The 25487-nt window shown below is 54.5% G+C and overlaps 2 protein-coding genes across 8 annotated transcripts in view; one reads left to right on the plus strand and one right to left on the minus strand.

Annotated features, from left to right (window-relative positions):
• Window positions 1-437: 437 nt before the first annotated feature.
• Window positions 438-25487, minus strand: part of LOC115636335 (protein ABHD15-like) — a 575307-nt gene continuing 550257 nt past the window's right edge. For 3 of the 6 annotated variants that reach the window (XM_030536294.1, XM_030536293.1, XM_030536292.1), the window contains exons 2-5: window positions 7751-7996; window positions 4929-6847; window positions 2360-2712; window positions 438-1924 (exon numbers count right to left, since the gene is read on the minus strand). In XM_030536294.1, the coding sequence (XP_030392154.1) occupies window positions 1405-1924; window positions 2360-2712; window positions 4929-5333 (1278 nt within the window). In that variant the 5' untranslated portion in view covers window positions 5334-6847; window positions 7751-7996 and the 3' untranslated portion in view covers window positions 438-1404. Of the gene's footprint in view, window positions 1925-2359; window positions 2713-4928; window positions 6848-7750; window positions 7997-8973; window positions 9410-25247; window positions 25331-25487 lie in introns of those variants that run through there. The other 3 variants (XM_030536291.1, XM_030536289.1, XR_003996890.1) reach the window with 3 other exon arrangements.
• Window positions 9560-23350, plus strand: WDR81 (WD repeat domain 81). Of its 2 annotated transcripts, none has more exons than XM_030536252.1 (11): window positions 9560-9638; window positions 10380-13978; window positions 14345-14452; window positions 14688-14878; window positions 17146-17336; window positions 17671-17836; window positions 17971-18136; window positions 18504-19199; window positions 19742-19887; window positions 20124-20303; window positions 21350-23350. In XM_030536252.1, the coding sequence occupies exons 2-11, from the start codon at window positions 10420-10422 to the stop codon at window positions 21674-21676; spliced, it is 5730 nt and encodes a 1909-aa protein (XP_030392112.1). In that variant the 5' UTR covers window positions 9560-9638; window positions 10380-10419; the 3' UTR covers window positions 21677-23350. The 2 variants fall into 2 exon arrangements, with proteins under 2 accessions (XP_030392112.1, XP_030392113.1); XM_030536253.1 differs by lacking the exon at window positions 9560-9638 and adding an exon at window positions 9972-10082.

Genomic DNA, 25487 nt, shown 5'->3' on the forward strand with positions numbered 1-25487 from the left:
GTTATTGGCTCAGGCCTTCCTATACTGGAACACAAGTCCCTTGTCTTCCCGTGACATCCCTTGCCACACGACACACCCAGACAACCTTACCTCTGCCTCCATTGCGATGCTGGTACATGGGAACATGGCAGCCCTGGGTGCAATACTTGGGGAACATGGCATCAGCCAGGGGTTGTGGTGGACTTTTAATGTGCTGGTGTTTGTTAGGAGGAACAAAGTACCCTTGTGGCTTCCCTATGGGGACAGAGCTAAGCTGTCTGGCTGCGATGTGTAGTAAGCATTACCTAAGCTGACCATTAGTGTGCAGTGGTGTGTGTGTGCGCGAACTTGTGGGTGCATGTGTCTTGAGTGTGCGCACACTTGTGTCTGTGAATGAGTGTCTGCTGATCCCATGAGATGTAGAACAGAAAGGAAGACACCAGTCTTTGAGCTTAAAATAACATTTCAAGCATCCTTTAGTCTTGTCATGTAACATTAATGAAGGATTAGCCTGCACACACCGGCAAGGAGGTACGACTACACGCCAGGGGTGCATTACAGATGAGGACCCAGGAGTGTCTAGCACTGCATCACCCACCTACGTACAGCAGTCCCAGCCTCAGGAAGGGAATCTATGCCAGTTACTGTTTTAAAGCTTTACTGTCCTTATTTTTATATGGAAAAAAAGTAACAGGCCCAAAATGCTGCCCAGGCAGTGACCCTGAGTCGCCCCTGATCATTCTGCTGCAGCCCTTGGCCTCCCTCCCACCTCTCAGCTACCATTTGCTTGGACACATGTAAAACCTAGAGATATGTTCACTGCAGCAGGGCCTGTGTCTTTATACGGCTTCCATGAAGCACCAAGCACAAATTCGGGTGCTACAAAATAAATAAGAATCATTCATGCCCCTCTGCTCCATTGCAGCACAGCACCTGGCTGGGCCCCAATCTTCTAGCACTGGGACATCACAGCACCTGGCAACCACCAGCAAAGGCACAAAAACACATCACATTACCGTGACCAGGAGCCTTCGGCACTGGGACACAAATACCACTTCTGACAGGGCAGCACCTGAGATGGGGACACCCAGCCAGGATGCAGCACCTTTGTCATGCTGCTGTTATCATCTAACATGATCCGTTTGTTCACTGAAATACTATGTTCTTGTTCTGAACCGTCCCTTGGACAGTGTGAATTGGGGTGACTCTGCCAGGCCCTGTGCTTCGGGAAGCCCCGCAGGCCAGTGCGATTGGCCGGTGTGGTCGGTCCTGGAAGAGACGAACCTCGTCACTTCTGGCCCGGGTCCTGCACCACCCTAGGGATGGCCCAGTTCTTGTTACAAAGAGTCACAGTTCCAAGCATGCATGGGGGCTCTCGGGAAAGTTCACCAGATCATCCTCCAGGTGCCGAGTGAAGACCAGCTGTCAGCGGGTGTAGGAGCGCTGCCAGCGGTAAATGTCAGGGCTATTGTGGGGGCAGCAGGACTCCTGCCTGCAGCCACTTCTGCCCTGGGTGACCTTCAGCACCGGCCTGGCCCCTCTCTTCTTGGCCTGGCCCCTCAGTTTATCCTCTGTGAGGAGGAAATCCACAATGGTGTGGAAGAACTGCAGCAGCACCTCATGGCTCCAGAAGGCACCACACAGGCTATCCTTGAAGAAGCCACAGTGTCCGCCTCCCTGAGTGAGCACTAGGAAGAAGTAGGGGTTTGTCTCAAACAGCTCAAAGGGCAGAGTGTCCCTGGGGGCCCCACACACAGGGTCGTCCTGGCTGCAGATGCACAGCACTGGTACTGCCACCTCATCCACATCCCGTAGGGAGTCGTTCCTCTCCCAGTACAAGTCCCAGGTCTGGGACTGGCAGAACAAGACCTCCTCCAGCTCCCTCAGTGACTGGCCCTCAAAGAAACGATCCAGGGGCAGAACCTCCCCTAGCACCGTGGCAAACCTGGGGGAGACAGACACTGGTAAGAGCCCAAGCAGGAGAATGAGGAGGGGGGACAGCTCCCTGCGCTGGGGAAGTTCATTGATGGAGCATGGGGCAGCTCAGGGCTGAATGGACCATCTCACCATGGCTCTATCTGGGACAGAAAAGGCCGTCTCCCGTCATCCACCTCCCCCAGGGCTCTGCACGTTGTGCTGAGAAGCACTCTCACTAACCAGGACTGCTCCAGCTACAGCTTAGGGTCACCAGCTCTGTCTCCTACCTGCTGATCCCACAGGATCTCATGTGGGTCCCGGAGACAAGGGCAAAGTCACTGGGATCCCTCAGAGCACTGCAAAACTGCACTCAAGGCATGGTGGAGCTGGGAGGCTGTGGCTCATTGCTTTATTACATGCTGTCCATCTCCATCCCAGACAGACCCACAGATGAGTCACTTACCGGCTGAGCCACACCTTCTGGGACATGAGCAAGAGTTGCTGCCATAGCCAGGGACACCCAGCTTCAAACCAGCCCCGAGGGTGAAAGATGGGGGAGATGCAGCCAGCAGCTGTCAGATGGCTAGAGGAACCACATTCTCCCAGGTAGGAGAACAGGAGCCCTGCCCCAGTGCTCTCCCCCACTGCAAAGAGCAGGGCCCCTGGGCACCGGTAACAGATGTACTGGATGGCTTCTCGCAGGTCAGCAGGATCGCCATATGGCTGCAGTGTGGTGGTGCTTAGGGGGCAGCCATTCTGACCACGGCGGTTAAAGACAACAGGACGGTAGCCATGAAGGAGCGCCACGTGACACAGCTAGAACCAGACAAGAGTCACTGTGAGCTTACTCTGAACAACAGGGAAGGGCAGCCTGTCTACCTCGAGGGCCCTACCCCCAGCCTGCTCCACCAGCTAGTGGGTTAGGGCAGAGCCGTCCCTTGGGTAGTGCAAATCGGGGTGACTGCTCCGGGCCCGGTGCGATTGGCTGGCGCGGTCAGTCCCGGAAGAGACAAATCCATCATTTCTGCCCCCGCCCCCCCTGCCCAGGGACAGCCCTGGGTTAGGGGCTCAGACACAGGAGAAACCTCCGATCACACCTGGAATCCAGGTCAGGATTCTTCGCTGTGGCCATTATCTATGGCTTTATAAATGGTCCTTTGACAGGACCCAGGCAATGGGTCTTAGAAGCCTGTTCCTCTGCTCAGTGCCATGGTATCACTGCCTGGAACGTTTGCCTCATTCTTCCTTTCCTCAGTGTCCTGATCCCTGGCCAAGCTGCCTTGGTCCCTGTCTCCTGGCCTTGGGCACCACATTCAGGCCGAGGTTTGCAGATATGCTCACTAATGTGGGCATCCAACCAGAGACAACTGGGCTGATTCCCAGTGTGCTGAGGACCCACTGAAGTCGGAAAGCCGCAGGCTCTCACGGGGGCTGGTTGGAAGCTGAGGCACCCAAATGAGAGAGCACGTTGAGCAGCTGGTGCCTTTCATCTCCGCGTCAGCCCCTCCACCCCCACCTCAGTCATGTGCCCATCTCTGGCCCTCTCCCACTGGGATAAATCCATCGGTTAATGGGGTGAAGCCAACAGTCCCGGGGGAGTCATCCACAGCCCCCTTCTTGCTGCAGCACAGCCCCAAACAGCACTGACCATTCAGCTTTCCAACACACTGTCCACTCACCTCTACGTCAATGAGCCCTGCCCCTCACCCTCCCTGCAAGAGGGAGGATTCTGCCCCAGATGGTCAGGTGGGTTGGCTGCATTTTCCACGCACAATGGCATTTTGTTATTTTCTGCCCATGCTTCCCATCTCCCTAGCTCCTTTTGTTTGCAACTCCTCCCAATTCAGCATCATTGGAAAATTTCACTGGCATCTTCTTTACCCCTTATCAGTAGGCACCACCTTGGGGCGAGGTTCAGATACCAATAATCATGAATGAAGCTGTTAAAGAATATCAGCACTAAGTGGTGTGGAGGGGGCAAGGGCACCCAGAAGTGACACATGGACCCAGCACATGCACCATGCTGCAGTCAGGGCCATGCAGCACTAGGTGTGGGTGCCACTGGCGGGGGCAACCTGGACTCGGTAGCATCGAGCAGCAAAGGGAGTACAAGGCTCCCCGTTTTCTGACCCGAGACTGCAGTTTGCTGGGGAGCTCTCTGGCTGGTACTGACTGTGTTGTTCTAACTGCACTCAGAGCTGCTGGCCGGCCGTAGCGAGGTGGTGCTAAGGCTCATTTCTGGTAAGGTGAAGAGACGTTTAAGGAAGCCCAGAAAGACCCAAGTCTCCCAGCCCAGAGCCCAAGAGAATCCACTGTCTTCTCTGTAGATTCAGCTTGTCAGCGGCTGCAGCAAAGCTGAAGGGCAAATGGGGTCAGTGGGCTTGTGGGAGGATGGAGGATAGATCTCGGCACTAAATCAGTTAGCAGCGATCGCTAGGGGACCCCTTCGGTGCTGGGCAAGGAACACACTGCTGGGGTTTATACACAGCCTCGGTTAGACAGCCTCTGCCCCAGGCACTGGGCAGCTGGGAAACAGACTGGAGCTCCATGCAGCTGCCTGATAGGAACAGCCTGTCCTCCCTGGTGTGTGGCGGGGTGGGGGAGGAGGGGTTGTGCAGCAATTCCCTAAATACCGTACACCCTTCCAAATCCTGTGTGACCCCCATGTTCTCCAGCCAGGCACAGCACTCACCCCCACTCAGCCTCACCCCAGACAGGCCACAATGCTTCCAAACCCTCCAAACAGCCCACTTCTGCCCTGAGTCGTCCCCCCAACATTGCTCTGCCCCTCGGGGCAGGGGTTGGCTCCATCTCTGCATTCTGTCACTGTTTGTCTAAGAAAATTCTCTGAGCTGTAGCTGAAGGGGTCGGGGTCCCTGTTTCTACAAAGGGGAAAACTGAGGTGCAGGGAGGGGAAGTGACTGGCCCAAGGTTACTCAGCAACTCAGTGGCAGAACCGGGATTGGAGCTTGGAGGCAGTTCCTGGTGCCCAGCCCTGTTGCCTGTCACTGCCAGTCCCTCCCCCGCGTTACCTTGCTGATGTTGCGGGTGACCTTCCCGAAGGAGTTGGGGACAAGCAGCAGGACGAGTGCGCTGCAGGTGCTGGATGTCTGCCTCCTCTCCTGCTGTGCTGGCCCCACTGCCCAGTCCAGAGCCACCAGCCCCTCATCACTCAGCTGCAGGTAGGTCCTTACGAAATGCACCCTGCTATCCAGGGGCCCCATCAGACTGGCCAGTGTCTGCAGGGAGGGGAGAGCCCTCCATGGCCAGCTGGCTTCGCATAGGCCTTTCAAGGCCTGACACTGGCTCTCCAGGAAGGCAGCCAGCGCAGAGGGCTTGCAGACCAGCTGGGCCCCAGAGCTGCTTGGGACCCAAACCCAGACACGCAGGAGGATGAGCAGCAGGAGGAAGCCCAGCACCCCCGCCCATGGCAGCATGGCCGGGACAGTGCCTTCTTGGATCACAGGTCCCTGCTCCTCTACAGACTCTGAGGGTCTGAATCACACACAGCCCTAAGGAGAGGAAGGAGCTGAGCCCCGGGGCCCACACTGTCCGGACTTCCTCAGCAGACTTCCCTCCAGAGAGGACAGGTTTCTAGCATGGCAAGCTTCAACCTTCTGCTTTGGTAGTGAGAGAGGGCGGGGGTGGCTACAGCGTGGGAAGCAGCAGCCTGCAGGAGGAGCTGCGGCAGTTTCCGTCAGTCCCAGAAGCAGAGAGAACCACAGAGATCAAAGATTGTGCATTACAGACTAACCCTTTGGGTGAGGGGATGGAGGACTTGGAGAGGGTGTGTGTGAAGGATGCTGTGGGGAGAAAGGCTTCACTTGGCCACTGGGGCAGGTGGCACCTCACCGCTCTGCACGCACCCCTCCGGGCACAGAAGTGAGAACATCCCCAGTCCCAGGAGAGCAGGCCAAGCGAAGGGGAAACCTGAGGAAGACAGAGCCCAGGACACCCAAAGCAAAGGCCAATGGCTACTCTCTGCAGAAGGTTCAGCAGCCTGCAGCAGGACAGCCCTGGGCACAGGCAGGGAAAGAGACGTCATAGTGGGCAGGGTCTGGCAGTGGCAGTCCTGGGGAGGGGGCAGAGAGTGATGCTGCCCAAGGAGCTCTGCAACTCAGAGCAACCTGTGCATTTGAGAGAATAACTTGATTTCTGATGGAAGCCATGACAGAGGCTCAGTGATGCTGAACTGATGCAGGCCAGAGGCTCCATCCCCTGCAATTTCATGTTTAGCTCATGAGCAAATACAGAAGAGAAGAGGAGTTAACATTTCCAGTCCATTATTCTCAGGCTCTGGCCCTCAGCAGCAGCATTTCTAATGCTCCAACCCAGGGCTGGATGTCCAGGGCAGATGCACGGGCAAAAAGCAGGATTGTTAATTGGGCAGTGCTTTCCAGCCCGCTCAGCGGAGCAGCCGAAATCCCCAGCTGCACTCACAGAGAATGGCTTCCCACCTCAGCAGCCCTGTGCAGAGGTGGAGCACCACCTCCCTCTAGAAGCACCGCCAGCCACATCTTTGCCCTACACACCCAGCACGCAGCTCACCCCTTGGCACTCACAAACCACCACACAGGCAGCATGACAGCTGACGACTAGACCAAGACAGTCTAGTGTGGACATAGGGCACCAGAGCAGCAAGAAGCAGTGTCTATCCCACCATCCTCTAAGGCATTTGGGTGCCTCTCTTACACACATAACCACTGATGACATTCCACAGGGGAACCCTCTGATCACGCCTCCAATGCATGCGACAGTCCGGCCAAAAAGCAAACCTAGACCGGCTCCCAGGGACTAAATCCCTGGCTCCAAACCCCTCCACCCACAAGGCAAAAACCTTACTCCAAAGACCTTCCCAATCACCATGTCTTGGAGGCCTCCCAGTCAGGGTCCAGGCCAGGCCACAGCACAGAGATGGCTTTGGTAGTGCTCACAGATTAGTCTCTATTGTCTGGTGGGAGAAACAGTATATAAGCGTGAGTGCGGTAGGTAAGCAGGCATGCCCGAGACTGGGTTAAGGGTGCATGTGGGTCATTGGCCTTTCTGATCTAGGAGTGCTTTACTAGGCAGGCTTAATGCTCCCTGAACATTGCTTTGTTTGGAACGTGAATGAGAAAAGCACCTGAAGTGATGCCAGCAGGGGCACAACAACCAAGAGCCATTGATCTCTTTGCTCCAGGCTATAAACTGATCCCAGGAAGGGGTCAGGCAGAAATATGTCCCCAGGGGACAGCACTGCAGGTGGATTAGGCATCCTGCACTGGCCACCATATAAGGTGGTCCAATGCCCAAAGGGCAGGCCATCCCACACCTCTTCCTGCTGATCCCAATTGCCTGGGGGGCGGGGGTGTCTATCAGTACCTGGGCTTCCCCTGAATGACACACCATGGTGATTTACAGCCTGTTTTGTCCCTTGTTTCTTCATTGACCTTCCTGCTGCCTTGAAGGTTGTTTCACCCCCACAAATAATTTACTCAGCAGAAGTTGCACAAGTCCCTTAATCAATATCAATGAGAACAGGTGCGGCCAGAGCAGGAGCTTGGGAACATGTGGCCACAGCACCAGATGCAGCTGAGCAGGTGCCACTGAGAGGTTGTGGGGCAAAGAAAGGAAAATTGCATCCCAAACCCCAAGGCCTAGGAAAGGAGGTGTGACTGGAACTGAAATACACAGACAGGGCTGCAGGCTCAGCACCATGAACTTAGCCCTCCACAAATGAAACGTCTCATTAAAAGTAATCCACATCATGCAGTGTCTGACACTCCCCTAGAGAGGGCCCTGCCTACTCAGGGCTAATAGTTGCTGCCTGTTTACCCTGGAATCTTTTCTTGCACTAAAACAAAAACCCACTTACCCATTAAAGCTGAGGTAAGCAAGTAAATAGGAAGCTGTCGTGGTTGCAGGGCCCTGAACAAGGAGCTCACAGGATGTGCTGGTGGTGCAGGGAGTGGATTCATGACACTGTTGCTCCCAGCTTCTGCTTTCTCTCTTCCTCTGTTTCTTTCTCTGGGCCACCAGGCAGATCCCAGAGCAGCTGCCACTCCACTTCACTTGCCTCTGTCCCAGGTCCCGCAGTCAGCTCACAGGATCCCCAAAGTCCCTAATTCAGGTGAGAGAAAATAAGCCATTGCTTCTCTGTGGAAGTGACTGTTTGTGAAAAGGGCTCTGTGCACACAGCATGGTACATGGCCATGCCACACACAAGCAGCCTAGCTGAAAACATGGTGCTGTAGGACTGTGTCACACAGCCCTGCACTGTGCATGCAAATGAACATGCATCAAACTGTCTGCCTTACACCAAACCTTCCAACAGGTGAAACTAATAAAAACCCCTCTGCCTTTCATCAGAGGGTCTCCAAGTGCTAAGAGCCAGATGGGATTGCTTCCCAGCCCTGCTCAGCATCCCACTGGCATTAATTAGCCCCCAAATTAAAAGCTTAGAAAACCCTGCTGTGGGGAGGGAGGGTCTAGGGAAGGGAGAGAATATGGAGAACACGGATGGGTCAGTAGCCTTTATTTGGGTGGGGGAGAAGGATATGTGCTAGATGTCCCAGGCTGAAAATCACTATTGAGGTGTCTGGAGAGCTCAGGACTGAAACTGCAGGGCCAGGTTGCAAGTCAGCGGCGCCACGGCATGCTGCAGAGTTGCGTGGGCGCTGTCTGGCTGTTTACTCTGACCACACCGCATCATCTCACTTCCCCACTTCCTTGCTGTGGATGGAGGAGCGGACCATGTTGTTCTGTGCTGCTTTTGTTTCTGTAGTGACTTGACCACTTCTGGCCCAGCGTGGCTCACAGCCATACAACCCAATGGGTCCTGCACTAGTGTTTCATTCTGCACAGCAGTCTCTCTCTATACAGCATCAGCCGAATACTCGCCCTCGCTGCGGCTTCTCTCCCTTTCCCAGGCCAGGCTGGGGAATGAAAAGATGCTGTCCAAGGTGAGGCAGGCCAGACATGCAGGGAATTGCTATTGGGACCTATCTGGCAGCCCTGTGGCGATGGCCCCAGAAGCTGGATAAAGGTGGAGGCTGCCATGCCTATGGAGGGGCAGGGGGCCCATGGCAGGCCGTTCACCTGGTTTTAAGCTGGCCACCCCTGTTTTGGGGAAGGTTGTCCCTGTCCAGCACCAGAATCGAGTCTGTTCAGCAGGAGGTTGCAGAGCACACAGCTTGTGCTCAGCGGCCGGAGTGGGGTCACACGTGCGAAGTACTGGAACGCTGGTTTTCTGGGGCTGCACCCGTGGGCCCCCGGTGTCCAGGTGAAGGAGGTGGGCGCAGGGGCAAGCCTGTGCGGGAGCTCAAGGCTGAAGGGAAAGGCCCGGTACTAGCATGACCCAGCTGCAACCTCAGGTCCTTTGTATGCTAGAAATTAGGGTCCCCTGGGCCCGGAGCAAGGGTGGGGACCCAGAACTAAGGACGATCATAAGCCTCCCCGGTGGGCTGCTGGCGCGGGCCGCTTTCTGCGGCTGCTCTTCACTCCCAAACACCGCGGGCCTTCCCCGGGCAGCCCTAGCGCGTCCCCAGGCCCCGCCCCGCCCCGGGGCTCTGCGCACCCCGCCGGGACATGGGGCCGGGCCCGGCGCCTCCGCCACGTGGAGTTTGTTTCCCGGAGAAGTGGCCTCATGTGACCGGCATCAGCTGATCCAACATGGCCGGGGCCCGGGCCCGGGCCGCCCCCGCCCGCTGGGGCTAAGGGCTCGGGCCCGTCCCAGCCCGGGCAGCCCCGCGCCGCGGCCCCAGGTGAGGCCGGGGCCGGCCCGGTCCCGTGTCCCCCGCCGGGCTCGGGGCTGCTCCTCGCCCCGCCGCGCGTCCCCTAGAGCCGCCGGCCCTTCCTCGGGCCCAGGCTCCTCGCAGCCCCCGGCTGCCGCAGGGAGCGCCGGGCCGGGGACGGGGCTGGGGCTGGGCTAGCAGCGACCGGGCTGGTGCGGGGAGCCGGGGCCGGGGCCGGGGCCGGGGCCGGGCTGGCAGCGACCGGGTTGGTGCGGGGGGCCGGAGCCGGGGCCGGGGCCGGGCTGGCAGCGACCGGGCTGGTGCGGGGGGCCGGGGCCGGGCTGGCCTGTGTGCCGCTCCTGCCCAGGTTTAATGGCGCTGCCGCCGCCCTCCTGAGCGCAGATTGGCTAGCCCTGTGGCCATGGCAGAGGGGTGAGGCACCCGCCTCAGGCGACCCCCGTTCAGGAGCTCCAGGTCTGCTACACTGCGGCGGGGAGTGAGCTTCCCAGCCAGGGCAGACAGACTCGCACGAGCAGGGCTTGAGCTAGTCTGGGGAAGGCAGAGGCTGAACTAGCCCCCAGCATGCTGAGCCACTGGACTCCCTGCTTCCAGCAGCGCTAGCCCCAGCCCTTAGTGTGAGTCTGTCTGCCTGGGCTGCCAGGCATGTAGATCTGCCCTGTGACCCAGGAGAGTCCGAGAGCCCCAGGGGGATGGGTGGAATCGCAGCCTCCAAGCTGCCTGTCTCATTTAAAGTGTGTCTGTTTCCTGCAGAGACCACTGAGCTGTGGAACTCTGCCAGTGCCTTACCAGCATGGAGTGCTTCCTTAGGAGAGTGGAAAAAGACCTGAATATTGACCACCGGCAGCTCACTGCTGCTGTTGAGGGGACCCATCTCATTGCCTTTGTCCCGGTGAGGTGGCTAGTGAGCCTGAAGGAGCGCAAGGTGCTGCCCACTCTGTGCCCCCGGCCTGAGGGGCTGAGTGAGGTGGAGGTGAGGACGTTCCTTCAGCACTCTGTGCAGAAGCTGCCTGCTGGCTGGACGAGAGTGGAAATCCATGGTCTGAGGAAAGAGAGGTTGGCTTATCCACTGACTCTGCACGACAGTGCGCAGGACGATCGGAACGGGCGCTTGGAAACACTCCATGGGTTCATGCAGAATGTTGCTTCCCAGAATTATAGAAACTTGTGGCGTAGAGCTCACCGCCTGTATGTGCAGCCGTACTGTCATGCTCACACACCGCCCACAGTGCTGGCCCTGGACCTGCTCAGAGTGGCTCTTCAGAAGATCTATGGCTGCCCTTTTCTCCAGGTGGGTAGGAGCGTCCAGTATGCCTCTACTGGCAAAGACTGTTCTACAGCCACAAAGGGGATGTCCTCCTGCCCAAACATCCTCCAAGCAGAAGCTCTTCTGGAGTCAGCCAACATGCTATACATCATCTATCCATATGTGCAGTATTGCTTGCATGACATTGTGACCTTCAGCCCTGCGAAGCTCACCAACAGCCATGCCAAGGTCCTTTTCATCCTCTTCCATGTCCTGCAGGCCATGAGGGCCTGTCACCAAGCGGGGCTGGCATGTGGTCCCGTCTCCCTTCGTGATGTGGCAGTTGATGAGAAGCTGTGCAGCCAGCTCAGAATTAACCTCCGCGAGTATGAGAAACTGGAGGAGGAAGAGAGGGATCTGAGAGCTGATGAAGAACAAAGGGCTGAGAAAAGCAGGGCTGTGGAGTGGACTGGGAAGGAGGGTAGGCGCATAGCTTGCCAGGAGGAGCTCAGGGGCCTTGTGCTGGATTGGGTGCATGGGCGAGTCAGTAACTTCCACTACCTTATGCAGCTGAATCGTCTGTCTGGACGGAGAATGGGAGACCCCAACTACCACCCAGTTCTCCCCTGGGTGGTGGATTTCACCACCAAAAATGGCAAGTTCAGAGACCTAAGAAAATCCAAGTTCCGCCTCAATAAAGGAGACAAGCAGTTGGACTTCACCTATGAGATGACCAAGCAGGCATTTGCAGCTGGAGGATCAAGTGGAGAACAGCTCCATGTGCCCCACCACATCTCCGATGTCCTCTCAGACATCACCTACTATGTCTACACTGCCCGGAGGACACCCAAGGCTGTGCTCTGCTGTCATGTGAGATCGCAATGGGAGCCGAACGAATACCCAGCCAGCATGGAGCGCATGCAGAGCTGGACTCCAGATGAGTGTATCCCTGAGTTCTACACAGACCCCACCATCTTTAAATCCATTCATTCTGACATGCCTGACCTGGATGTGCCATCCTGGTGCAACTCCTATGAAGAGTTCATTGAAGTCCATCGCATGCTGCTGGAGAGCGGAGAGGTCTCTCAGGATCTCCACCACTGGATTGACCTCACTTTTGGCTACAAGCTGCTGGGGAAGGATGCTGTCAAAGAGAAAAACGTCTGCCTCCATCTGGTAGACAACCACACCCATCTGACCAGCTATGGAGTGGTGCAGCTCTTTGACCAGCCACATCCCAGACGCATGGTGGGACTTGCATACGTTCCTGCTGAAGCTCCAGTCATTGCTCGACCTCTCATCCAGAATGCCAGAGAGACAATAGTCCTAGAGGATGTCCAGGGTCAGATGGGTGATGGAGTTAATGGGCTGGTCTTGGAAGCCACACCTTGTGAAACCAGCTGGTCTGGTGAAAAATCCATCAGCGGTGAGGATGATTTGGAGCAAGGCACTGAAGCTCTGGATTCCATTCCTGCAGCTGGCAGAGCCGCTGACCAGCCCTGTCCCTGCACGCCTTCAGCTCAGCCCTCCAACCTCCCTGCCTACGCTACAGAAGGCAAAACCTCAAGTGTCCGGCCTAATCGAAGGAGTAAGTCTGGTGTGGCTCAAGTGGAAAGGGACAAGATGAAGATTATGCTTCCTGAGGGTTTTAATCCTGTCCAGGCCCTGGAGGAGCTGGAAAAACTGGACAACTTCTTGGTTAAAGGCTTAAACAGTGAGATGGAGCTGATGGAGCAGCCGCTGATGGAGCTGCCGCTGGGCCTCTCAGATCTTTTCCAGAGAGACATGCAGGCACTGGGAGTTCTGATAGCTGAGGTTGTGTTTGCGCCAAGGGTACGCACCCTGAAGCCAGACGCATCTCTGCTGGAGCGGTTCCTGACCATTCGGAATCTTTGCCAGTATCACCCGAAGGAGATCCCAGCCCCACTCCAGCACATGCTGGATACTTTGCTGCAGCTGAACATGCCTGAGGGGAGACTTCTAAAGAACAAGGTGGCCAAGGACCGAGTCCAGCTTTTTGAGTACAACCCTGTTTCCCAGGGTCTCCCACCACCCAGCCCCTCGCAGTTCCTTAGCCCTTTCAGCTCAGTTGTTCCCTTCCCTCCATATTTCCCATCTCTGCACAAATTCATTTTCACCTACCAGTCAAAGAAAGTGGAGGATGAGTGTCAAGGCCGTGAGCTTGTTTTCCAGCTGTGCCAGCAACTGGAGGGGATCCTCTGTGAAATCACTCCTGAAGGCCTGGAGATCCTGCTGCCCTTCATCTTATCTCTGATGTCGGAGGAGAACACTGCAGTCTATACAGCCTGGTACCTGTTTGAACCCATAGCTAAAGCCTTGGGCCCCAAGAATGCAAACAAATACCTGCTCAAGCCCTTGATTGGTGCATATGAGAATCCCTGCTGCCTCCATGGCCGGTTTTACCTGTACACAGACTGCTTTGTGGCTCAGTTAATGGTGCGTCTGGGGCTGCAGTCCTTCCTCTCTAATCTGCTGGCTCACATCCTGCAGATCCTTGTTGGCGTTGAGAGCTCCCAGGAAGAAAGTAAGTCCCTTCTGGGAACGGCAGAAGATGAGGAGAGTGGAGGAGGCAGTCCAGTTTCCTGTGCGTTTGGGGAAGAGATCAAAATGGATGTGGATCATGGTTCCACGGCACTCGACCTTTTGGATTACATGTCTGGAGTCAGCTTCCACGACCAGGCCTATCTACCAGAGAACGAGGATTTCCAGAGTGGCCTCTATGTCAGTGAGTCTCTGCAGCGTCAGGAGCAGGAATTGCTTAGCCTCGGGCAGCTGAGTGACAAAAGCAGTGCCAGTGAAGTGTCGCTGGGAGAGGACAGACCTGCAGATGGGGATTCCCAGAAGGACAGGAGTAGCCTGAAGTCTGTGGACAGCAGTCAGGACCTGAAGCAGAGTGAAGACTCTGAAGAGGAAGAGGTGGAGGTGGAGGAGGAGGAGGCCACAGTTGCTACAGAGCTTACCCTGTCAGGTGGCACTGGTGCTTCCATGGATGCTGCCCTGGCTGATGATCACAGTGAGCCAGAGGAGGGGGATGAGCAGGAGCTGCATGACCACTCTGAAGATAAAGAGCAGACGATTCTCCTGGGTAAGAGCTGCACTTAGATACTATCTGTCTGAAGTGGTGAGTGCCTGGTGCAGCAATGGAAGGGGGAGATGGGAAGCCAGTCCTGTGCATGAGGAGCTGGAACCAGCTCTGGATGTGCTCCTGGAGAATTCAGAAAGGTAATCAGAGCAAATCTGAACCTATCAAATGGAGACTTGATGTTGCTGCTTGGCTGATGCAGTTGGCAGGGTGCTTGACAGAAGCCCAGGTGATGCTGCAGGTCAGGAGTCAGCTATGTGGCGAGCTCTGGTGAGGACTGAGGCTCTAAGTGTTCCATGGGCAGGGTCTGGGCAGTTTGCAGAGTGGTATGTTATTGCTCCTTCTCCATTCTGCGCTCTTGTTTTGCAGACACGGCCTGTAAGATGGTGAGGTGGCTCTCGGCCAAACTGGGCCCTACTGTGACATCTCGTTACATTGCTAGGAACCTGCTCCGTCTCCTCACATCCTGCTATATTGGTAATGTCCGTCCACCTGCTGTAGAGGTGCTTTGAAGGGCTGCTCCTCTGACTGTGCCCCAGAGCAATATGCTGTGAATGCTGCCCTCCCCTGGAAGGTGCAGACCTACCTGCATGGCTGGAGGGTAGGGGCAGGGGCAGTGTGGACAGGCCCCGCATCTGAGTGTTGGGGTGGATGTGCCCTTTGGGATTCAGCACAGTGTCTCTCTCAGCTCACTGAGCTGTCTCTCTGGCAGGTCCTACCAGACAGCAGTTTGTACCAAGCAATGAGGAGAACAGTCCCCTGAATGCCGGAAACATCTACCAGAAGCGACCAGTGCTGGGGGACCAGGTGTCCAAGCCGGTCCTGGCCTGTCTCCTATATATGGCATACCTGTATGGAGAGCCTGTTCTGACCTATCAGTACCTGCCCTACATCAGCTACCTGGTCAGTGCCCTGTCTTTCTCTTTTACTTGTAGTTGTTCATACATGTGATGAAGTGAGAGCTGCATCAAATGTTGAGCTGCACGCACACGGGAGGGATGATATACAGCACAGGCCCTTATCATGTGCCACTGAGAGCGCTGCTAGTCTCCAGAGCACACGCCTTCGCTGTGTTTAATCCTGGGCATTGTAAGATGAGCAGTGTCCTGCTGGGCTGCTGCTTGGCTGGGAGTTGGCAGGGAGAGCACTTTGCTGATGCAGCCAGAGCCAGAACTACCTGTTCCAGGAGTGAGTTCCCACTTCCTGTCAGTGATGCCCATGGGTGCAATGTAGGGATTTCCTGTTTGGAAACCCTCGCTCTCCAGGAGCTCTTGGTGTAAGAGTTCTGCACTCCGTACATATGGGACAGGCCCAGGAGTGGTTGAAGGCGTCTGCCTCTCAATTCCCCATACTGAAAGATTAGCAAGATTTGCAGGCTTCTTGGTTTGAAATTCTTAGTTGCTCCTGTTGATTATTTGGCACAGTGTTCAGTAGAGGTGATCAAAAAATGGTAACCTGTTTAAAAAAAATCAACCTTGATTTTGTTTTGAGGTGTTCAAAACAGACCCATTTTTATTCTTTTAAATTAGTTGTTACTTTTCTACTTACAGACTCTTGCTGCATGAAGAATTTCAGTAACCATTTTCCTAACATTTTTTGATTAAAAATTGTGGGTGGGGAATGGCATAGCAGTTCATGAAAAACTTTGACAATGCTGATTGTATTTCTGTGGGAAATTTTGGTTTTGAAAAAAGGCCACTTTTCAATAAAAACTTTATGGAAACTTTCAAGCAGCTTTAGCATGCAAGTGGTCAGCATAGGAGCCTGGGAGTCGCTGAGCTAACCCTTTTTCCCTACCAGCTGTCTGTGAGCCATTTGCCCTGGAGGGGATTCTTAATTTCTCCAGTCAGCTGCTAACATAACTCCAGCTGCTAACAGCTGATTTGCTTTAGCCTCTTGTCTGTCTGTCTCGCTCTCTCTCTGTTCTGGGAAGAAACATAGCTTATGATTGGAAGCTGCCACCGAGAATTGTTCCCATTTTCAGTGTGAACAGGTCTCTGCCCTTAGTCTTGAGTAAGAGTGGGGTTGGCCAGCCTGTGGCTTCGGAGCCACATGCAGCTCTTCAGAAGTTAACATGTGGCTCCTTGTGCTGGCTCAGGAGCTGGAGCTACAGGCACCAACTTTCCAATATGCCAGGGGGTACTCACTGCTCAACCCCTGGCTCTGCTCCTATTTCACTCTTTCCTCTGAGCCTGCTAGGCCCTCGCTCCTCCCCCACCCCCACCAGCCTCCTGCACCCCATGAAACAGCTGATCAGGAGGTGTGGGGATGGTGGGGAGGTGCTGATCGGCAGGGCTGCCGGTGGGTGGGAGGTGCTGGGAGTGGGGATCTGCTAATGGGGGGCTGCTGACGTATTACTGTGGCTCTTTGGCAATGTTCATTGGTAAATTCTGGCTCCTTCTCAGGCTCAGGGTGGCCACCCCTGGGTAAGAGCATGGTTTGAAGGGCGGATAATCTAGAAAGGATGCCTTTGGTGTTAGCATTATTAAAAGCTTTTCGATGTAACTGTGGCCAGAGCTCTGCTGTAGATAGTGCCCTTAAGGCAGAGAAAATGGTCACTTACATTCCAAGTCTGACCTGGGGGTTCTGGGCAGAGGCTGCTCTTCCAGCTCTGAAGCATGCTGGGCTGGCCCCTCAGAATGGAGCCAGGTCCAGGAGCTGGCGCTGAAATCCTATATCACTCATTTGAATGACACTGGCCCAGGAGTCCGGTTCCTAGGATGTTCTGCTAGCGTCCTGGCATGGCCCAGTGGTGCTCAGGCCTCTGTGCTGGGCAAACTGAAGGCTGGGGCAGGTCAGGGCATCCTTTTCTCTCTGCTTCCTCCACTCAGACTCCAGGCCTTAATGTCCTGCAGGCAGACACTGTCTGTACCATGGAATTGAAGTGCTTTGTTCTCACCACTCTCCCTCCTCCTGGCTTCAGGGTCTTTCTAACAGATGAGGGCTTTGGGCTCAGCCTTTGCCCTGAAGTCTGTTGGTCCCTGGTGGGGCTCGGTGCTTGAGCAGGGGTGGGAAGCTCCTCTGGAGGCTGAGAGGTGCAAGCATGAATTCCTTGGGAACTGCTCCAGAATGTGGCTTGTCCAACCTATGCAGGGAGGCTGGTAACCACGGGATGGGAGGTGGTAATGGAGAGAGCTTACGGCTGCTCGATTCTTCTTTCTGCCCTCCAGGTTGCCCCTAGCAGTGGGGTTGGCTCTGGCCGACTAAACAGCAGGAAGGAGGCTGGGCTGCTGGCAGCTGTGACTCTGACCCAGAAGATAATCGTATGCCTTTCAGATACCACCCTGATGGACATTCTCCCCAAGATCAGCCAGGATGTCCTGCTCCCAGTACTGGGCTTCCTGACCTCACCTGCCATTGGGTGCGTGTAGAGAGCCACCACTCCCAGGGACCAATCGGCACCCACCAAACCCTGGCATTTCCTCTGCCTGGTGTGGATTAAAAAGTCATGTGCAATCTAAAGGGTTGGGATAAAGCTCTCCTGGGCAGGGGTGGGCTCAGGGCTATGGGGGCTCATGCTGCCATTCTGCCCCATCCCTCCCTGGTGGGCTCTCCTTATGCCAATCCTGAGTTAATCTCTCTGGAGCTCTCTGACAGTGCTGTCCCTCCCCTATGCACCTGTAGGGCAAGAACCACTAAATGGGTGCACACTGTTGGTCTGTGGGGCGGGATGGTGACTGATGTGTTCTCTTCAGTTTCCCTAGTGGTGCCCAGGCCCGCACTGTCTTGTGTGTTAAGACCATCAGTTTAATTGCCCTGATCTGCCTGCGGATTGGGCAGGAGATGGTGCAGCAGCACTTGAGTGACACTGTAGGAACCTTCTTTGGGGCTTTCTCGCTGCTGCAGGAACTGCAAGAGCAGGTTAGTGACGGTCAATGGCTTCTGTCTCCCTCTTCCCCATGGGGCTGTGGGCACAAGGACATTGCAGTCCTTGGTGCCCATGGCATGCGTGAGGGGCTGGTCTCACTGGAAATCATCTGTCTTCTCTTCTTCAGGGTCTGTCTTCAGAGTCACTGAGCCCTGGTGAGATGCCTGAGCTGGAGGTGTCCTTCTCAGATGGGAGAGTGCTGCCCCTGGGCCCCGCCACGCTGGCAGAGTTACAGAAAGTTTTTAGCCCAGAGATGGCCTACACCACCTATGTCCCCTTCTCTTGCCTGCTAGGTATACTTCAGCTACCTCCTCTCTGCTGCTGGGGCCTCATGCCAACAGTCCTTGCCTTGCACTCTGTGTTACGTGCCTGGCCTGGGGTCCAAGTGCAGCATCTGCTCTGTGCATGAGCCCTGAACCATAATGCAGCCTTGACGGACAGGAATAAACCCTTAGGACATCATATGGGCCTTGCCCTTCCTGCAGGGGATGGAAGATCTCCCTGCCCCTCTGACCAGGAAGGACATGTGGGTGACGGTATCTGGAGCGGGCCCTGGGCCAGCAGAATACTAGATGCTCTGTGAGCCTTGTGCTCTTGCTGAGGGAGATGGGGAGGCTGGGGAGAGGTTCCTTCTCCTAGAGCTGTGCTCTGTACTTTCAGGTGATGTTATCCGGATGATTGTCCCTAACCACTTGCTGGTTGGGAGACTGGCCAACTTGTACCTGGAGAGCGTGAACCCAAAGAGCCTGCCTTTGGTCAGTCAGGAGCCAGCACTGGGTACAGCCTGCTTGGACCAGGATGCCCGAGGCAGTGAACCCAGTTCCGAACACCATGAAGACAGTCACTCGGGCACCTTTGGGAGCATGCTGGTGGGAAACCGCATTCAAGTCCCTGCGGACACACAGCATGCGAGTTCTGGCTCGCTCTGCTTCAGCCCCAGAGCTGATGGTTTTTGCCCCTCTTCTGCCAGTGAGAATGTCCTGAAGCAGGATCTGCCCCGCAGTGCTCACATGCTATGTGGGAACTGGCTGGCCTACTGGCAGTACGAGATCGGGGTAAGCCAGCATGACCCCCGCTTCCACTTCCACCAGATCAAACTGCAGAGCTTCTTGGGGCACACGGGGGCCATCAAGTGTGTGGCACCACTCAGCTGTGAGGACTTCTTCCTGAGTGGCAGCAAAGATAAAACTGTCTGCCTCTGGCCCCTCTACAACTCTGGGGATGGCACCAGCGAGACGGAGCCACGGCTCACGTATGCTCAGCACAAGAAATCTGTCTTCTACGTGAGCCAGCTGGAGGGCCCACAGCAGGTGGTGAGCTGCGATGGTACTGTTCATGTCTGGGACCAGTTCACAGGTGAGGGGGCGTCGGCTGGTGCAGTGTTTGTAGAGAGGAGAAGCCAGGAGAAGAGTGAGAGGCTGAGCTGTACTCAGTAGGTCAGCTTACACTTACGGAGAAGGACCAGGCTAAATCTGTACATCTGCACCTATAGGAAATCCAGCCCTGCCCTCTCCATTTCATGAGGAACAGCTGGCTGGGGCCTCTATGCAGAGTAAGACAGAGTGATTCTGTTCTCCTCCTGCTCCTGGCAGAGTCTTACCTATACAACAGAGGGGGTCCCTTGCTCTGAAGCAGCAAGTCTAGTCTGCCACTAGAGGCAGGAGACTGGATTAGTGGTGTCCTGGGTTGCTGGTTCCAGATGATTTTCCCTAGAGACTGCTCTGTTCCCTTCCTTCTCCCTCCCCGCCCTCCTGACATCATGGGTGTCCTTGCAGCAGTGCAGTGATGAGATGCACACAAGGACTGGAATCGTCTTTTGGTTCCGGGAGCAGTTATCCTGCCCTGCTGCTGTGAGGTAGGCAGGCTGCACTGGTGCACTCAGCTTGTTCTTTTCAAAGGTAAACTTCTCCGGACCTTTGATGCATTGGACAGCAAAGTTCCCATCACTGCCGTGACCACCATGCCCTCTCCCCACAGCAGCATCTCTGTGGCCAGTGCAGACTCTGTGCTGCGCTTCATTGACCACAGGAAGCCAGGATTACAGGTACCGGGGTCTTTGCTATCTCTAGACGTTGTGGGCCACCCTCTCCCTGATCTGTTCCACACCTGTACCTACCTCCCAGGTGCTTGTATGGCCAGTTATTGCTACTCCCAGTCCGTGCATGCCTGGGTACCCACAAGGGGAGGCTGGTGAGCTAGGCCTGCCATCCAGGCCCTCCCTGCATCCTCTCCTGTCACTCAGTAACTGGGGCTACTCCTGCCTGTACCTGTCTCCTGTAGCACGAGTTCCGCCTGGCCAGTGGCGTGAGCGCTGGGCTAATCCGCTGCTTGGCTGTCAGTCCCAGCGGGCGCAGTGTAATGGCTGGCTTCTCATCTGGATTTATTGTGCTGTTGGACACCAGGACTGGGCTCATCTTGAGGGGGTGGCCAGCCCATGAGGGAGACATCCTGCAGATAAAGGTGAGAGGCTGGAATAGGGCTCAGGTTGCCCTGCAGACGGCGCTAAAGGCTGAGAGCTGGCTGTGCGGATCCTGCTGAGCCTTGCGGCAGTGGAAAAACAGGGCTGTGGTGGGGTGTCCTGCTGCCGGTGGCTCCTGCAGTATTCAGAGGGCAGTGGGTAGACATGCCCATTTGTCATCTTTCCCCCACTCCTCAGAAGTCTTTTCAGCTCTTGGTTGACTTATTTTTTATTTTAAGGCCACCCCTGTCGCGCCCTTCCCAGGGCTTTGCCTTGGGATTGGGGCTGTCAGTGACTTTTGGTGCACTAGGTTCTTCCAGCTCACGTTCTGTCTGAGCCAGCTGATCGCTGGTCTCCTTGCTGATGAGCAGGTGTGGACATTGTGAGGGGCAGGACATACACGTGAGCTGGGGAGGATGGGAGAGTGCTGCTCTCTCTCCCTGAGGCTTGTGGCCCCTCCTGGCTCAGGACCTCATTCTAATGAGTAACTCTTGTCCATATTTACCTGCCCTGAGGGAACAGCACTGGCGTTTTTGTGTCCTTGACCCAGTTCAGGTTAAACAAAGTTCGCCTGTGTGGGTTGTTTACTCTCTCACAGCACTGGTAGCCAGAGTGCAGCAGCCGCAGTGTGTTGCATGGTCTCAGCTGGGCCCTGAGCGGGGTTGTGCTTTGGGGACCTGGGCTTGGGGAGGAGAGAGTCTGGCAGTGGTGCCCACTCTGTGACAGTAACAGGCTGACAGAGGAAGGGGCAAGCCCCCGATGTGCAGGGAGAGGGCTGTCAGACAAGGCAGAGATGAACGCTGTAGTTAGTCCCTTGGGAGAATGCCAGTTGCCAGACTACACTCATGAGCCTGAGATGGGAGGGTGTCTAGGACTGACAAGGTTTTGCCAGCAAGAGATGCTGTAGGTGACCTGGTGAGAGGCGCTCAGTGCTACTCCTGTTTGCAGGGTCAGCGTCTTGTGATCTGGGGAGAGAAGAGCTGGGCTCTCAGGCAAGGGGTGGTCTTAGTGCAGAAACACTGATTCACTGGCACTTTCTCTCCTGCAGGCTGCAGAGGGCAGTGTGCTAATCAGCTCATCTTCTGATCACTCCCTGACTGTCTGGAAGGAACTGGAGCAGAAGCCTTTGCATCAGTATAAATCTGCTTCTGACCCCATCCATGCCTTTGACCTCTACGGCAGTGAAGTGGTGACCGGCACTGTGGCCAACAAGATTGGCGTCTACTCCATGCTGGAGTCATCAGCCTTCCCCACCACCACGACCAAATTGAGCTCAGAGAACTTCCGGGGCACCCTGACCAGCCTGGCTGTGTTGCCCACTAAATGTCATCTCCTCTTGGGTTCTGATAATGGAGTGATACGTCTCCTGGCATAGTGGCCTCCATGGCCTATCTGCCTGGTGCCCTGTGCAGTCAGTTCCACTAGCTCTGGTAGTAGCACGTAAGGCCAATATCTTCGCTCATGGGGGAAAGGAGGTGAGGTATTTCTCCGGGATACAAGATACAGGGGAGCATACTTGTTAAGGAGTTCTCAGTAAATCATCCCCAACCCCTGCCTGCATTTGAAAAAGCCATAATGGAGGAACCTCCACTGCTACTGGGAGAAATCTGGGCATTGCAGGGCAGCATCAGCCCCCTGCAAGAGGCCTGGAGCCTTCCACACCGTGTGTGCCTGACTCGCCCGGGACTGAGCTGCTCTCGAGAGAAGGGTAGACTCTGGGTGTTCTCCCGCCTCCCTCCAGCACAGGAGTGAGAGGAAGCGCTTGGTAAGAGAAACACAGCTGCTGCCCTCCACACTCTATCCCAGAATTGCTGGAAAGTCACAAAGGGGTGGGGCCAGCTGAGCCTGGGAACTGCCTGGTTTTGGGCATGCTCGCCTATGGGGCCTGTAGGGCACTGAGCTATTTGGTTGTCCTGGAAGGTGAGGGCTGAAGGGACACGGGTTCTTTTTCTCAGTTTGTTTTATAGTCTGCTGCAGTCCTATTAACAACCCCACCCCTGCCATGGCATCCATCTGGGAACCCTTCCCAGCACCCACTGTGGCTTCTCGTTGATCCTAGGGCAGTGGCGGGTAGCCAAGCCAGCCATTTACCCCCTCTTTGAGGGTGGGAATGTGCCTGCAGAGGGGTGGGGCAGCCCCAGCTGCCAGGGAAGGCAAGAACTAGATCTGTCTGGGGGGTTTCAGGCTCCCAGCCAGGCCCTCTGCCCCGAATCTCTGCGTGCTCCTGGAGTGGGGGGGGAATGTACCTCTTTCCCTAGCTCCTGTCCCAGAAGAGGCAGATCCATGTTCCCCGTGATGGCAGGGAGGGGATTTCTTTTGTGTGCTCTGGAATGAGGCTGTTGGCTGCTCCTTTCGAAGGCGGGGCCCCCTCTGAGCTGGGTGGAGTTCAGGCTCACGGAGGAGGGTAGCTTGAGCCCCTCTTTGCTGTCATACCTCACACTCTACCCTACAGGTTTAGGACAGCGAGGGGCAGGACCCAGCATGCCTTGCACCCGCAAAGTGCTGCCCTCTGCCCCAGAACTCCGTGGCTAGAACAGCCCTCTCCAGGCAGCAGTGCTTGAGTTGTGTCTGGGGGGGAAGAGGGCATTCCCTGGGCCCATCAGTGAGGGTAGCTGCCTGTCCATACCCCATGGCTTCGTTCTCCTGCAGGCTCCCTCTCAGTCTCTTGAGCTACTCTGAGACTTTGCAGAATGGTGCTGAGGAGTTGGGAGCCTGATGAGAGGGGCCTGGCCTGAGATTAACACTCCACCTGGTGGAGGTGGAGGGAAGGAGACTGGGCAACTCCTGCTGGCTCTGGGTGGAGCTTAGAGACTGTGGGGAAGGGCTGTCATCCTGCCCAGGTGGGAGTCCCGGGGCTACCCACTGCTGGTGGGGGGTGGGGTCTCTACTTCCCACTGCCCTATGCTTGCAGATGGAGGGTGGGGGAGATGAGCACTTAGTCCCTTGCTCTCCCTCCATTTGGGGAGGGGAGGGGAGCTCTGTCCTTTGTTGCCTATTAACCATTTGCAATAGATGTAATATTAATTCCAATAAACCCTTTGAACGAGACCATGAGAGGAGCCTTTCTGTGTGTGGTGCTGGGGTGTGCGGTGTGGCTGCATGCATGGGCTGGGGCAAGATGGGCAGTAGTTTTACTTATGGGAAAAGGATGATGGCCTCCTTACGCACCTTTCTGTAACGCAGGAAGAAACCTGCACAGGCCTGGGGGACATCAGTCTGAGTGACACATGCTGGTGTTCTCATGCTGCTAATACTAAAACATCCTTGGGACTTTCTAAACATTCCTAACTCAAAAACTTGCAGTCAACGTGGGAGAATTCTATATTAGACCTTGTCTTAACAGATAGAGGAACTGATCACAAAACTAAAAGTTAATGATAGCTTAGGTGGGCATGATCACGAGTTTATTCTCCTTGCACATTATAAATGTGACGAACTTCAGACCAGTTATATATATTCTTGGTACTTTAAGAGGGCCAATTTCACAAAGCTGAAAACAAGTATGAACCAAATCACCTGCAAGGAAGAATTTAATCAGTAAACGGTGAATGATAGCTGGGAATCATTTAAGAATCCCTTAGTAGATGCCCCCCAAAAAGCCACAAACCAGGAAAAAAGGCTCTGCTGATCAAAAAACTAATTGGGTTAGAGAGGAAGTGAAGGCAGCTGTAAAAAAAACAACTCCGTGTGTGTGTGTGTACTTTATATCTATAGATATATATATCTATAGATAGATAGATAGATAAATGGAAGAGGGGAAGCTGTTAGTAATATAATTTAGAAGGTAAGAACTGTAGAAAATTTATAAGGGAAGCCAAGGGATGAAGGAGAAATCTATGGCCAGCAATGGACAAGGAGTTTTTTAAATATACTGGAGAAAAAACATCATGCAATCTCATCATAGGGTGATGATAAAACTCTTTCCAGTCCACTCGTATCTCTGGAGGATGTTAAACAGAAGCTACTACAGTTAGGCATTTTAAAATCAACAGGTCCAGATAACTTGCATCTAAGAGCTTTAAAAGAGCTGGATAAGGAGCTTGCTGGACCATTAATGTTGATTTTTCAAAATCTGTGAGTACTGAAGAAGTTCCAGGAGACTAGAAGATGACTAATATTTGCCAATTTTTAAAAAGGGTAAATGAGTTGACCTTTCGGTCTGATGTTGATCACAGACAAAATAACGGAGTAGCTGATTATGGTAGTCAATTAATAAAGAACTAAATGAGGGTAATGTAATTTAATGCAGATCAATACAGGGATTATGGAAAATAGATCTGGTCAAACTAACTTGATATCTTGTTTTGATGAGACAAAGTTTGGTTGATAAAGGTCATAGTGTTGATGTAATATACTTAGGCTTCTGTAAGGTGTTTGACTTGGTACTGCGTGACATTTTGATTAAAAATAGAACAATATAAAATTAACATGGTACATTTTAAACATTAAAAACTGGCTAATTGATAGGTCTCAAAATGTAACTGTAAATGGAGATTTGCTATCAAGTGGGTGTGTTTCCAGTGGGGTCCCACAGGGATTGGTTCTTAGCCCTACACTATTTAACATCCTTATCTGTGACTTGGAAACACAAAATCACTTCTGATCAAATTTGCAGAAGACACAAAAATTGGAGGAATGGTAAATAACGAAGAGGATAAGTCACTGTTTCAGAGTGATCTACATCGCTTGGTAAACTGGCCGCAAGCAAACAATATGTGTTTTGATATGGGTTCATGTCAATGTACACATCTGGGAACACAGAATGTAGGCCATACTTATGGGATGGGGGACTCTATCCTGGGAAGCAGTGAGTGAAAAAGATTTGGGGGTCGTGGCGGCTATTCAGCTGAATATGGCTCCCCATGTAATGCTGTGGCCAAAAGAGTTAATGTGATCCTGGGATGCCTAAACGGGAATCCTGAGTAAGAGCAGGGAAGTTGTTTTACCTCTGTATTTGGCACTGGTGTGACCACGGCTGGAATCCTGTGTCCAGTTCTGATGCCCACAACTCGAGAGGGATGTTGATAAACTGGAAAGGTCAGAGAAGAGCCACAAGAAGGATTAACGAACGTGTCTTATAGGGATAGACTCAAGGCACTCACTCTATTTAGCTTCACAAAAAGAAGGTTAAGGGCTGACTTAATTATAGTTTATAAGGACCTACTTGGGGAACAAATATTTAACCA

The sequence above is a fragment of the Gopherus evgoodei genome, chromosome 17 (assembly GCF_007399415.2).
Source record: "Gopherus evgoodei ecotype Sinaloan lineage chromosome 17, rGopEvg1_v1.p, whole genome shotgun sequence".
Classification (NCBI taxonomy): Eukaryota; Metazoa; Chordata; order Testudines; family Testudinidae; genus Gopherus; species Gopherus evgoodei.